The 14,541-nt window shown below is 39.9% G+C and overlaps 2 protein-coding genes across 11 annotated transcripts in view; both read right to left on the reverse strand.

Moving 5' to 3' along the window:
• The window catches only part of MITD1 (microtubule interacting and trafficking domain containing 1), a 977,552-nt gene that overhangs the window by 318,520 nt on the left and 644,491 nt on the right, over positions 1–14,541 (reverse strand). The window lies entirely within an intron of this gene.
• The window catches only part of REV1 (REV1 DNA directed polymerase), a 90,091-nt gene that overhangs the window by 60,467 nt on the left and 15,083 nt on the right, over positions 1–14,541 (reverse strand). For 4 of the 10 annotated variants that reach the window (XM_050755033.1, XM_050755027.1, XM_050755034.1 and 1 more), the window contains exons 2-3: positions 3,895–3,958; positions 1,482–1,608 (exon numbers count right to left, since the gene is read on the reverse strand). In XM_050755033.1, coding sequence (XP_050610990.1) covers positions 1,482–1,608; positions 3,895–3,948 — 181 coding nt within the window. In that variant the 5' untranslated portion in view covers positions 3,949–3,958. Of the gene's footprint in view, positions 1–1,481; positions 1,609–3,894; positions 3,959–5,467; positions 5,922–7,225; positions 9,868–14,541 lie in introns of those variants that run through there. The other 6 variants (XR_007718900.1, XM_050755026.1, XM_050755025.1 and 3 more) reach the window with 3 other exon arrangements.

The following is a 14,541-nucleotide window of genomic DNA, read 5'->3' on the forward strand; positions in this document are numbered from 1 at the left end:
TGTTTTCATTAACATTTTTAATTTTTCATAGCGCATCTCAGAAGTCCACAGAGCTTGAATTTGTTAGGACACCTACCTACGGAGAAAAGTTACAAGCTTTCTGCATGTGAACTTCCCAACGCTGTACCAGCATTTATTTTGAGGTGACATTCTTAGACTAAACTCATCATCAATGATGTCTAATAAAACCCTTAATTACAAGCAACACACTCTTCTCTTACTAAACCAGATAAATGTACCAGTTAATTAATACTTAACTCCAATTCAATAAATATGTCCTGAATGACTGTGTCCAGTCACTGTAGAGGCACCAAGGACAGAGTGATGAAAATGTAGCTCCAGCTCTTGTCCAGTAAACAGACAACTAAGGAAAGGTCTAAAGAACTCTAAGATGCAGATTCATTTAGGGAGCCGTAGCTCCAGAAGAGCACAAGTCACCTAAACCAGTATGAAGGGTCAAACTATCAAGGGGAAGTGAGGCATGGAGACCTGAAAGATAGCAGGTATCAGCCAGCTGAGAAGGGGACAGGGGAATATGCAACAGACTGACACAAATATTTACAGCCATTCACTTCAAAAAATACAATGAAATGATAATAAGGAGAAGAATCCCCCAAGAAAATAAAGAGAAAAATTTAGGCGAAAACCTGATAACTAACAGACAAGTGCTAACTGACTTTACAGTTCAGAGAAAGATAAAACTGAAGCTGGCCATATGGAAGCTCGGAAAGAAGCTGCTTGTTGCCAGTAAAACAAAGAGAAAGTCATGAAATAAAGACACAGGCACCTTCAAAAGTGGATGTGTGGATAAAATCATCCTTGAAACTGTGCCACAGACAAGTAAGAATTCGCAGATTTCTTTCCTCATTCACCAAGAATAAAGACTACACTACTCCTTCCAGATACCGGACTCAATGACAACAGGCACAGCTGGTGGAGAGGAGGTAGGAATGAAAAAATGAATAGAGAGATTAAGTGAAATTTTACTTCCTAAACTGTGAGAATTCAGGTCCTTTCCTTTCCTGCTTGGTGACCCAAATGCTGGCAGTTTACACTCTTCTCCAGACGAGAGAGTAAAATATTCTTCTCTAGGAAATCTGACACTGACACACACCCACACACCACCCTACCCTAAAGGACCTATGGATAATGACATCTAGAGTGTTACCAATGACATGGACCTACAGTGAAGCTCACAGTTTACAAGTCCTACGACCCATATGCAGTAATTTCCCAGTTAGCTTACACATTTTAAACCTCATGTGACTTTTTGAAACTACGTACTTTGATAAAAGTTAAAGACAATGGTAGGTAAAAGCAACATGGAAAGGAAAAAGAAGTATCTAAGCAGATGATTTATTTTTTATCATCTTACAATCATTTATTTATAATAAAAGAGTAAAAATAGAATTTTAAAACAAATCATTCTCAATCCTAATAAAAATACATGCCAAAATAGGGTTAAGTAAAAAGTACTCAACCTGTGTATCCATTAACATAGATAGCAACTCCACTAAAAATTGTAGATGAAGTCCCATCCTTCTGCAGAGCAGCATCTGATCGAAACTGTTCCTCCAATTTCTGGACCTTGGCAGCCATATACCCACCCTAGAATTAAAGAAAAGATAAACCAATCACAAAGGTTACATTTTCTCCCCCCTTTTTTGAAAAAAATAAAAATTATATTTTAAAAACTAAATAAATGGACCTTATTCTGTGCTAGTGATCAGAACACAATGACAACCTCATAAGCGTAAACCACAGGCAAGGCAATACGTAAAACAGGAAGGCTGGGCCAGGTGCAGGGGCTCACACCTGTAAGGAGCCACCTTTGGGAGGCCGAGGCGGGCGGATCACCTGAGGTCAAGAGTTTGAGACCAGCTTGGCCAACATGGTGAAACCCTGTCTCTACTAAAAATACAAAAATCAGCCAGGTGCGGTGCCCAGCGCCTGTAATCCCAGCTACTCAGGAGGTTGAGGCAGGAGAATTGCCTGAACCCAGGAGGTGGAGGTGGCAGTGAGCCGAGATGGCGCCACTGCACTCCAGCCTGGGTGACAGAGCAAGACTCCATCTCAAAAAATAATAAACAAACAAACACGTAGGTCAAAGAAGAATTTTCCCTCTATCAACTCATTTTAACTTTATTACATTCTTATGATTATAAAAGTTACTTTTAAAAAAAGCTAGGTCAATAATAATAATAATACCGACTGGGCACAGTGGCTCACACCTGTGATCCCAGCACTTTGGGAGGCCGAGGAGGGCAGATCACCTGAGGTCGGGAGTTTGAGATCAGCCTGATCAACATGATAAAACCCCGTCTCTACTAAAAATACAAAATTAGCCGGGCGTGGTGGCGCATGCCTGTAATCCCAGCTACTCAGGAGGCTGAGGCAGGAGAATCACTTGAACCCAGAAGGTGGAGGTTGCAAACAAGCTGAGATTGTGCTATTGCACTCCAGCTTGGGCAACAAGAGCAAAACTGCATCTCAAAAAATAGTAATAATAATAATATCACAACATATTGTTCTTATGTACGTAATTGAGCAAGTTACACCAAAGTTTAAACCAATTACAAATTTGACAAGTGGTCTCAGAGCATACTTCATTTTATTTTTTTGAGACAGTCTTGCTGTTGTCGCCCAGGTTGGAGTGCTGTAGTGCAATCTCAGCTCACTGCAAACTCTGCCTCCCAGGTTCAAGTGATTCTCCTGCCTCAGCTTCCCAAGTAGCTGGGATTATAGGCGACCACCACCATGCCCAGCTAATTTTTGTATTTTTAATAGAGACGGGGTTTCACTATCTTGGCCAGGATGGTTTCCAACTCCTGACCTTAGGTGATCCACCCACCTAAGCCTCCCAAAGTGCTGCGATTACAGGTGTGAGCCACTGCGCCCAGCCTCAGAGCATATTTTAGACTGGCTTCCACTATCTCCCATATACAGAGAGCTTAAAATGAATTATTTCAGGTAAAAATGAGGCAACTGGATAAACCAGTGTAGTCCTCCCTACACATGGGTAAGAATGCAATGAATGCTCCAGTGGGTAAATTCTAGATCTAATCAATCTATTTGACAGTAATATTAACTTTCATTAGATAACATCCACCTCACAGTAAATATTAAAAAATAACTTTTTTTGCTAAACATCTTGACAGATCAACTATACTTTTCCTGAACTTTGATATAATTAAGCTTGATTTCAATTATTAGGTCTTTAAATTAAAGCTGTAGGTGGCTAGAAGTACATGGTTTTTTTCCGAAAATGGAAATGACTGCATAATTTTTGCTGATTATTAAAATATTACATGCTCACTATAAAGTCTCTTTTCAGAAAATACAGGAAATATAGGGAAGAAAATTAAAACTGGTATAATCCTATTCATTAAAACGTTGAAGTGTTGTTTTCAAAGCTTATTTCTATATCTCAGAGCATAGAGGTTTTACAAAAATATAATCATGCAAAATATTTCTTTGTAACACACTGTTTTAGTCAAGGTTATCTTTCCAGGTTAAGATATATAAAGCTGAATAATGACTGTACAGTACTCTACTATACACAGATAACTTATTTGACCAATCCCCTATTATTGGACATTTATGTGTTTTCCTGTTTTTCAGTATTATTAGCAATACTGCAATAAAATCATCATACAGTAAATTATTGTGCACTAGGCATATTTATTTCCTCAGGGTAAAATTCCTGAGAGTAAAGCTTAGGGGATAAAGTTTATAAACATCATAAGGCTTTCAATACATTATGAAAACTCAAGGATTTGGTGTCTAAAGTAATTTACAATTTAGAAAACAAGTTAAACCACATTATAAACTAAAAGAAGAATGAAAAATATCTAGACAGTTCGATATAATTATTTTTACTCTTTTAAAACACACCCATTTTTCCCAGCCATCATTTTCAGCTCGCTTCCTCCATCCACCTCGCCTCATGGTGGAGCTTCTGTATTGGGGAGGAAAAAAAATACGTCAGTTTTATAACATAATGTATTCCTTTTTGACATTTTATTTCAATATCAAGAAAATAAAATAAATTCAAATGTCCAATTGATGAAAGTCAAGAATACTAAGTAAACTTTTTCTGAAGTTCTCCATTCTCCAGCTTTACAAGTGAAATTTGTCTATAAAACACCCTCCTACAGATATGTTTAAACTGTAACTGTTAAATTTAAAATTCAATAGAAAAATATCTTTATGTATTCCTGAGCACCAATCCTAACACTCACTTACATAAAACATCACCAAATCCAACGAACATGGCCATGCTTACTTTACTTGTTACCATTATAAGATAATCTAACAAAATATTTCCCTTCATGAGTTGTCCCATAGCATGGCTCTTAAACTCTGTCTTTGCTTTACATACTGGACACTTAAGAGTTCAGTCATAGTGTGATTCACATATTCTGCCAAAGCCCTAGAAGAAGTCAATTAAAAATGATGCAGAAAAAATTACCATTGATAATAAACTATAACAGTAAATCTGTCATTCTCCTTAAGGCAACACTTACTTAAATAACTATACTACCACCAGGATGACCAAATGATGGTTCACATTAAGTGGCAGCTGGCTTAGTGGCTAGCAAAATATAAAATGTAACTCATAAAAAGAGGCTAAATGAAACCCCTTGTAAAGTCAAAACCTTCTAACACAAATGACTACATTTTGGGATATGACTACATTTATCCTTAACAAAATTAATATAACTTCTATTTAGATAATTTTCTTCTAGTAACTATATACATGTATATCAAATGGTTACCATATGAAGCCTTATATATTATCCACGTCAAATCAGCTCTGACATGATCTATGAGAATTTTTTACTTAACACTTTAAACCATTGACACTTTACCCCACACACATTAGCGGATATTTTCTTTTTTTCTTTCTTTTGAGACAAAGTCTCGCACTGTCACCCAGGCTGAAGTGCAGTGGCACCATCTCGGCTCACAACCACTTCCGTCTCCCGGGTTCAAGTGATTCTCCTGCCTCAGACTCCCAAGAGCTGGGATTACAGGCGCCTGTCACCACGCCTGGCTAATTTTTGTATTTTTAGTAGAGATGGGGTTTCACCATGTTGGCCAGGCTGGTCTTGAACTCCTGACCTCAAGTGATCTGCCCGCCTCTGCCTCCCAAAGTGCTGGGATTATAGGCATGAGCCACCATGCCTAGCCAGCAGATATTTTCTTAAATATTTTTATTCTTAGTATACTGCAGGATTTAGTTTTTCTGTGTTGACATTTATAACAATTTGAATTTTTACTGTCACCCTTAAAAGATACCTAAAAGACATGCAGAAATGTTGTCAAAAGGTTAAGTCCCAACAGAGACAAGATAATACAAAAGTTTTAGGGGCATGTGCAAGGTGCTCTGAGAAAAGGTGGTAAACTGATTAACCCTGAGGAGAGATTTTATTTTTAAGTCCCAAGGTAGGAGGAGCATGAATACCCAATGTGCTCATTATCCAGTCCCAGAAGTGCCACATGCTCTGTTAAATATTTCTTCTGTTTTCAAGGGGCTCACTTTGTCCGGTCCCAACAGACTTCAGCCCTTAAAGGAAATCTAGGAGACACATTAACACCCAGCTCTGGACTACATGTAAACTGAATCCATACACCTGCTGGAACAAGTAAAGAGTTTGGAGTTCTGGCCATTATACACTAAAAACACATACCCCGATAATTAAAGGCAGCTATTAAACTGTTAAACAAAGGTAAATAAAGGAGTAAAGTGTATTTTATACATGTGGCCCAATCATTTAAGAGCTCCAGTGTTTAACGTCTGTTGTATACCTACTGCACAAGGCCAATAAAATCCTTAATGATGGTTTAATGAGGGTAGCAGCATGAAGCACAGTTGTAATACAAAAACAAAAACAACAGCAACAACAACAAAAAATAAAACAGGTGGCCGGGCGCGGTGGCTCACGCCTGTAATCCCACCACTTTGGGAGGCCGAGGCGGGCGGATCACAACGTCAGGAGATTGAGACCACGGTGAAACCCCATCTCTACTAAAAATATAAAAATTAGCCGGGCACGGTTGTGGGCGCCTGTAGTCCCAGCTACTCGGGAGGCTGAGGCAGGAGAATGGCGTGAACCCGGGAGGCGGAGCTTGCAGTGAGCCGAGATCGCGCCACTGCACTCCAGCCTGGGCGACAGAGCGAGACTCCGTCTCAAAAAAAATAAATAAATAAATAAAATAAAACAGGTATTAAGGGTTCTTTCCCCCAACTCCAAAGTAACAAAACCACTCCAGACAAACGTTTAAAACTTTAAAAGGAAAAGGAAAGAACGAAGGACTGAACATTTTAGTTTCGTCGTTTCCAATAACTTGACTCATGAACAACAAACTCCTATTGATCCAGAAATCAAATAGTCAAAAATTACTAGCCAACATTCCAAAGAGGACAAAAATCTTCAGAGATCTGCCACCTCGCCTCTCTTCCCCAAACCGGATTATTTTTCCCTCTGAGAATATTTGGCAATCCTAGAAGAGTGGCTGAGAGACTGGACAAAGTTTCTGACAAACAGTGCTGAGAGAGAAAAAGTGGAGTCCAAGGGTCTTCCAAGGATACAGATTCCCACAATTGGTATTAGAACCCCACGAGTAACAAGAAATTGGAAGCAGACAGACCAAACTTTGCAGAAACTGTATTCTGCCTTACATTATTTCAATCTCTGAAAAGAGATTAAGGTGATCGTGGGCCGGGCGCGGTGGCTCACACCTGTAATCCCAGCACTTTGGGAGGCCAAGGTGGGTGGATCACCTGAGGTACAGTCTGGCCAACATGGTGAAACCCTGTCTCTATTAAAAATACAAGATTGCTGAGTGCAGTGGCTCACACTTGTAATCCCAGCACTTTGGGAGGCTGAGGTGGGTAGATCACCTGAGGTGGGGAGTTCGAGACCAGCCTGACCAACATGGAGAAGCCCTGTCTCTACTAAAAATAAAAAATTAGCCGGGCATGGTGGTGTGTGCCTGTAATCCCAGCTACTCGGGAGGCTGAGGCAGGAGAATCGCTTGAACCCGGGAGGCGGAGGTTGCAGTGAGCTGAGATTGCACCATTGGACTCCAGGCTGGGCAACAAGAGCGAAACTCCAACTCAAAAAAAAAAAAAAAAAAAAAATTAGCCGGCACGGTGGCTGTTTCTGCTACTCAGCAGGGATCTTCGAAAAAGAGACTCCGCCAATGCCTCTGTACTCACATCCAGGGAAAAGTTCTCCACTCTAGATGACTGATTTGCTTCTTTAAACTCCATTTAAATTTTGCTCCATTCCCTAGAACGGAGGAGGGCATTTAATCAGGATACCACTACTTGACAGAAATATCCTTCAGAAATAACACATTCCCTCAGTTTTTTTCCTGTTCCAAGCAACCTCCTGAATTACAACGTGTCCTCTTGACTAAAGGTACTCACTGAGAAGTGACTGCGCTGCATTGACAAACCATCCAATTACCAAGCTAGACTTGTAAACAAAAATTGCCTTCCAGTTTTCAGAGGCACTCTTGCAGACCAGGCTCCCAATTTAATTCCACAGAACTTGATGACCTTGAGGAACGTGATAACGGTTTCTGAAACTGTGATTCACAACCTAAAATAACCTGCCAATCTCTCCTTATCCAGTCACATTAACAGGGCAGCCAATTACTGTCTTTCAAAAAATTAGTTTAAAAAACAGATGAAGGGTGAATACACGAATGCAAAAGTACCCTTATCCTTAACATTTAGGGTACGCCTTCAATAAACACGAACTACTGTTACAGTAATCTACTCTGCCAGTCCACAGAGTGAAAATCGAATGAGACTACATATGTGGAAACCCTTTGAAAACTGTAACACAGGGAACACAGTTATTTTAAGTTAGTTATCCATGGTCTACAACATAACGATAACAGCAGACTAGTAGATTTGGTGATAAAAGATGGGCTCAAATCCCAGTTCCACGACTGCCTAACAGTGTGATTTGGAGTGAGTCCAACAGCACTGAGCCTAACATTTCTTCACCTATAAAACCAGAAAGTTTGACTGCAGAATCTTTATGGGGCCATGACTGGATGTAGGGTGGATGTGGCGGGGAGAAGAAGAGAGTTGGGGGTAAAAACAGCAAGCAGGCAGGGTTCCACTCTCCAAACCCACCTTCAATTTTAGCAGCCATGCTTTTTTTTGTCCCCCGTGAGTTTTAGGTTTAGGGTCTGAACAAGATTGTTCTTGAAGAAAAAGCACAACAACTTGAAAAAGACTGATAATTAAGAGTAATGAACTAAAAACTAAGTACAAAATTTCTTCGTTCTTTTCTGTTTCCATATGTGACTCTACAAGAGAGTCACATGTGGAAATCTCCCAACCCTTGAAAGGTTCACAAGCTAAAACTCACCTACAAGCTAAAAATCAAATTATACAGACCAACTAAATTACAGGCTGTCAATACAGCCATGCCCAGTCCCCAGTGCTAACAAGCAGTAACAACTAGCCAGGTGAGGTAAGGTGAAGGCAAATGGGAGAGTAGCTCTGTCTACGAGGAGCCCAGGGATCCTGAACGCCTACACAAAACACTTCCTCTCTCCACTCTCTCAACAGGGATGTTCAAAACTCTATTAAGGGTCTCATCAAAGACATGCTTATTTAAAAATATAACAAGATCACTTATGCATGCATTTTTCCTAACGTTTATCTTCTGCTGGAACATACTACTCTCAGTTCATTCTAAACTTTATTCTTTCTTTTTACCATAGTTATTGGTGGATTTTACTATCTAGCCCAAGAATGATGTTTATCACCAGGAACATTCATTTTCATGTAAATATGATATTTCCCAGCACTTTGGGAGGCCGAGGCGGACAGATCTTGAGGTCAGGAGATCAAGACCATCCTGGCTAACACAGTGAAATCCCGTCTCTACTAAAAATGCAAAAAATTAGCCGGGCATCATGGCAGGCGCCTGCAGTCCCAGCAATTCAGGAGGCTGAGGCAGAAGAATGGTGTGAACCCGGGAGGTGGAGCTTGCAGTGAGCTGATACCGGGCCACTGCACTCTAGCCAGGGCAACAGAGTGAGACTCCGGCTCAAAAAAAAAAAAAAAGGTATTTCATCTATTTACAAAAGAACTACTAACATTACAAGGTTCCAAACAGTTCATTACACACTAGAAAAACTCCCACTACAGGCCGGGCGCGGCGGCTCACACCTGTGATCCCAACGCTCGGGGTGGCTCACACCTGTAATCCCAGAGCTTTGGGAGGCCGAGGCGGGTCGATCACATTGTCAGGGTATTGAGACCATCCTGGCTAATACGGTGAACCCCCATCTCTACTAAAAATATAAAAAATTACCCAGGCGAGGTGGCAGGCACCTGTAGTCCCAGCTACTCGGGAGGCTGAGGCAGGAGAATGGCGTGAACCCGGGAGGCGGAGCTTGCAGTGAGCCAAGATCGCGCCACTGTACTCCAGCCTGGGCGACAGAGCGAGACTCCATCTCAAAAAAAAAAAAAAAAGAAAAAAGAAAGAAAAACTCCCACTACATACCCACAAAATGTTCAAATGTTCAGTGTTAATCTGATGGTTACATATCTGTAACTCTAAAGTCTGTTGATTAATGAAACTGATTTTGAGTGGCTTTTAATCAGTCTTTATTACTACAGTCATATATAAATGTACACATTTATAAAAAGTAGAGGTTCCTCTTCAAAGACTTTCCTCCCCATCTAATTAGGAATAAATAGTAACTTCTCTTAGAAGCAAAATTTATTCAAAGACCTGTGTTAACATTCTTAAACATCTGCTAGCCGTAATAAAGAAATCAATGTACTTTATGTTCTTAGCTCCCACAATGTAGCCTAAATACTTGCCCTGGCACATATATATACACACACACACACACACACACACACACAAATACTGGTCCAAGTCAGCATTAGGTCATAGCCTGTTCCTCTTCCTTATCTGAAGGTGTTTTTACCTTTCTCTGCATTCCACAAGTTACTTCCTCCTTCCTTTGTTCTCCTCTGCCTTTGCCTCTTTTAAAAAGTTCTAAGTTGTTAGCCAATCAGGACAAATACAGAATGTGAGGTCCTGTTCCAGCCAATGGAAACCAGACATAACAGTAGGGTGGGCACAACAGGTTATAAATAACCCTGCCTTCTTTGTTTGGTGTACTCTCAAGGCAAAACTATTAGCGAGTGTACCCTTTCTGCACAAAGTATAAAACTGGCCTTGCTGAAGAAATTAAATTTATGTTCAAGTGCTACTTCTTTACAGCACCAGGGAACAAGCATTTCAATCAGGTTTATCCTATCTTTATGTAATAGTTACCTAAAAAACATTTGCTGAATGTAGTGAGAATCGACAGGCAAAGAATATGCAATGAATGAATGTGCACATTATAGCAGCATAACATAATTCATGAATGTGACACAAATGCAAAGAAAGCAGCCTGTGGCCACCCGTTATCTAGCAAGGCTGAAACAAAATTTGCCTTTGGCACCCTGCCATCTCTCTACTCCATACCTCTTTGTTTTCAGGGCCTCTTTGTCTTACTTAGCTGTCAATTCTCTGCTAAGGCATATACTGACAACTAAGGAACTGGTTAAAAACTGGCTTAAGGTATGATGCAACCCAGGGTCATCTGTGTTTAGAAGAACTTCTTCATGACCATTCAATGAGGAAAGGACAATCTTTTCAACAAATGGTGACAGGAAAACTGGATATCACATGCAAAAGAAGTTGGACCTTTACACCACGTTAAAAAAAAAACTCAAAGTGTATGAAAGGCGTAAATATAAGAGCTAAAACGATCAAACTCTTAGGAGAAAACATAAAAGCTTCACGACACTGGATTTTGCAATGACTTCTTGGGGAAAATGTAACAAAAGAAAAAAACAGATAAACTGAACTACATCAAAATTTAAAACTTCTGTAAATCACAGGGCAAAAAAGGGTAAAAAGGCAATCCACAGAATGGGAGAAAATATCTGCAAATCATACATCTGATAAGGGGTTCATACACTTCCCATTATAAACAACTCCTACCATAAACCGTAACAATAAACACATAAAACCACTAAGAAATAAACAAAGGATCTAAACAGACACTTCTCTAAAGATAGACAAATGGCCAATAAGCACATAAAAAAAGTTCAGTGTCATTAATCACTATGGAAATGCAAATAGAAACCACAATGAGATACCACCTCACACCCAGCAGGATAGTGACTATTTAAAAAAAAAAAAAAAAAAAAGTGTTGATAAGGATGGAAAGAAATTGGGCCCAGTGAGCCCTGTTGATGGGAATTTAAAATGGTGCAGCTGATATGAAAAACAGTATGGCAATTACTCAAAAAATCAGAAATAGAATTATCCTGTAATTCCACTTGTGAGAATATATCCAAAGGAACGGAAACCTGGGACACAGATATTTATGTGTACATTTATATTAATAAGCATTATTCGCAATAGCCAAAAGGCGGAAGCAACCCAAGTGTCCATCCACAGATGAACGGGTAAACCAAACGTGGCACATACGTACAATGAAATGCTATTCCGCCTTAAAAGGAAGGAAATTCCAAAGCTTGCTACAACTTGCATGAACCTTGAAGCCATTACGGTAAGTTAATTCACAAAAGGACAAATACTGTATGATTCTACCTATATGAAGTATTTAAAGTAGTTAAATTCAGTGACAGAAAGCGGAATGGTGGTTGCGGGTGGAGTTACTGTTTAACAGGTGGGCTCAGGCAAGATGAAAGAGTTCTGGAGACGGATGGTGGTGATGGTTGCACAACAGTGTGAATGTACTTAATGCAACCGGACTGTACACTTAAAAACAGCTAAAATGGTAAACTTTTACATGTATCTTACCACAATTAAGAAGCGTTTTAAAAAAAAAGTACTTCTGAAGCTGCAAACACTGCACAGGCACCTGCAAGCTGCAGTAGACAGGATCTTCAGGTGGGGTGCAAAGCTGGGAAGAAGCCTACCTTCAAGAAAACTGTACAGCAGTATCTGGGTGTCTCGTTTATTTTTCACTTTGAATTGGGGGCAGTGGGAAGCCATTTGAGAATTTACAAGAACCAGGTATTGCCTTTATGAGTAACTAAGTACATAAAGTGCTAGCTAGCACACACGCCCTAAAAAAAGTTTGGTAACAGTCTGCTCCAATGTGCTCTTATTCTGTCCTTTAATGGTAAAAGTTTCAACACCAGAAACAGCTTTTTATGTAACATTTAGATACAAAAATACAGCTGTTTGTGGATCTTATTTTGATTCAACCTTAGAGACCATCATTGTCTAAGGCTACAGTTATCAAACAACTGCTGAAGTTGTATGGGTACTACAGACATGCACATCCCACAAACTAGTCAGGTTTTGATCGTGAAGGGACTCTCACCAAGGTATATAAAACAAAACAAAAGGCCAGGCCTGGTGGCTCATGCCTGTAATCCCAGTACTTTGGGAGGCTAAGGTGGGCAGATCATTTGAGGTCAGGAGTTTGAGATCAGCCTGACCAACCTGGTGAAACCCCATCTCTAAAAATACAAAAAAAAAAAAAAATTAGCCGGGCATGGTGGCGCATGCCTATAGTCCCAGCTACTCGGGAGGCTGAGACAGGAGAATCACTTGAACCCAGGAGGTGGAGGTTGCAGTGAGCCAAGATCGTGCCACTGTACTCCAGTCTGACAGAGTGAGACGGGAAGGGACGGGACAGGAAGGGAAGGGAAGAATTCAGACACCTAGGTGAAGGGCGCAGTTTCCCAGAAGTACAAGTACTGGCTCTAATCTTCAACCTGTACTTGCTTTTAGCAACTGATTTTAAATCAAGCCAACAGTTCACATTCTAAGCATAGTGCTGTGTGTCTTTCACGTATTTAAGATATCTTTTAAAAATACACAAGTCCAAGATATTTAGATCAGGTTTTATTCCTAACCTAATAAAACCCATTTTTGCCACTTTGTGTGGTTTTTTTACACCTTCAGCATACTGAAACATCTTCCTGTTACTAATTTTTTCCTGCTGCAATAAAACAATTTCTGTACCAGATGAGATACTGTCTTGATAAACGCAGAACTCAAAGAACTTCAAACTATCAAAGTGGCACACAGCACTCTCCATAGAAAAAATTATAGGTTTTGGTACGTAAGCCTTTTCTTGAAGTCACTATGATCTTTCAATCTTTTCTTGGGACATTCTCTATTATTCCCTCATGACTGAATTGTGTTTATACACTGCTTTGTAATGCTAAGTACATTATGCAATCCTGCTAAGTGTTCCTTTTCAAAAATAGCTTTTCTTGCTGTATTTATAAAAGCAATTCGTGTTCGTTGCAGAAAATTGGAAAATACAGAAAACAGAAAAGGAAAGGAAAAAATTACTCACATTCCTACCACCTAAAAAATTCACCTATTAACTGACACTTTATATCTCCTTCCTTTTAGTGTTCCTTTAATTTTTAACATTCAAATTTAATTTCTTTACATTTAATTACATTACTAGTAATACCTTTCACTTCTCAAGTGTCTTCAGTTTTCCAAGACCCCTTTACATCTACCATTTATCTTTACAACTCACCCATAGAGTAAGTCAGCCAAGTACTATTTATTTTGCACACAACAGTTGCCTTCTAGGGTAGAGAAGCTAAAAAGTTCTATAAGGCTGCACTTCTGGCTCGTGGTACAAAATCATACTCATCTTCTACAAAATTATGTTCCAAAATCTTCAATGGAAAAAATAATAATGGTATCAATATGAACTGCTAAAAAGTTAAGAACACTCCTATTGAACTGAAGTAACCTAACACAAAACAGATTCTTTACCAGGAAATCTAGCAACAGTCTGGATTATAATACAGCCATACATGTAACAAGACCAAGGAAGGAAACAGGTCCTACAAATAAGCTCCATCTAGACCCCAACTAGTCCATATTGATAAGTAGAGGTCGGGTGTGGTGGCTCACACCTGTAATCCCAGCACTTTGGGAGGCTGAGGCAGGCGGATCACTTGAGGTCAGGAGTTTGAGACCAGCCTGACCAACATGGTGAAACCCTGTCTCTACTAAAAAGAAAAAAATCAGCCAGGCATGGTAGCAGGCACCTGTAATCCCAGCTACTCGGGGGGCTGAGGCATGACAATCACTTGAATGCAGTAGGCAGAGGTCGCAACGAGCCGAGACTGTGCCACTACTCTCCAGCCTGGCAACAGAGCGAGACTCCGTTTCAAAAAAGAAAAAAAAAAAAAAGTAGAGACCCAAAGACAGCATCAACTTTGTTGCTAAGCAGTTCTCTGAACTTAAGTCATAATCAGTCATATTTTAGTTCCTCTGTATGTGGAAGGAGTTGGACCTGTTTGAAACGCTTGTTCCCCGGTGCCATAAAGCAATAGCACTTGAACATAAATTTATTTAGTAAGGCCATTTTTACTTCCTGCAGAAAGAGTATATACTCGCCAGCAGTTTTGCCATGAGAGTACACCGAACAAAGGAGACAGGCTCATTTATAACCTGACGTGTCCATCCTACTGCTGTGTCCGGT

The sequence above is a fragment of the Macaca thibetana genome, chromosome 13 (assembly GCF_024542745.1).
Source record: "Macaca thibetana thibetana isolate TM-01 chromosome 13, ASM2454274v1, whole genome shotgun sequence".
NCBI lineage: Eukaryota > Metazoa > Chordata > Mammalia > Primates > Cercopithecidae > Macaca > Macaca thibetana.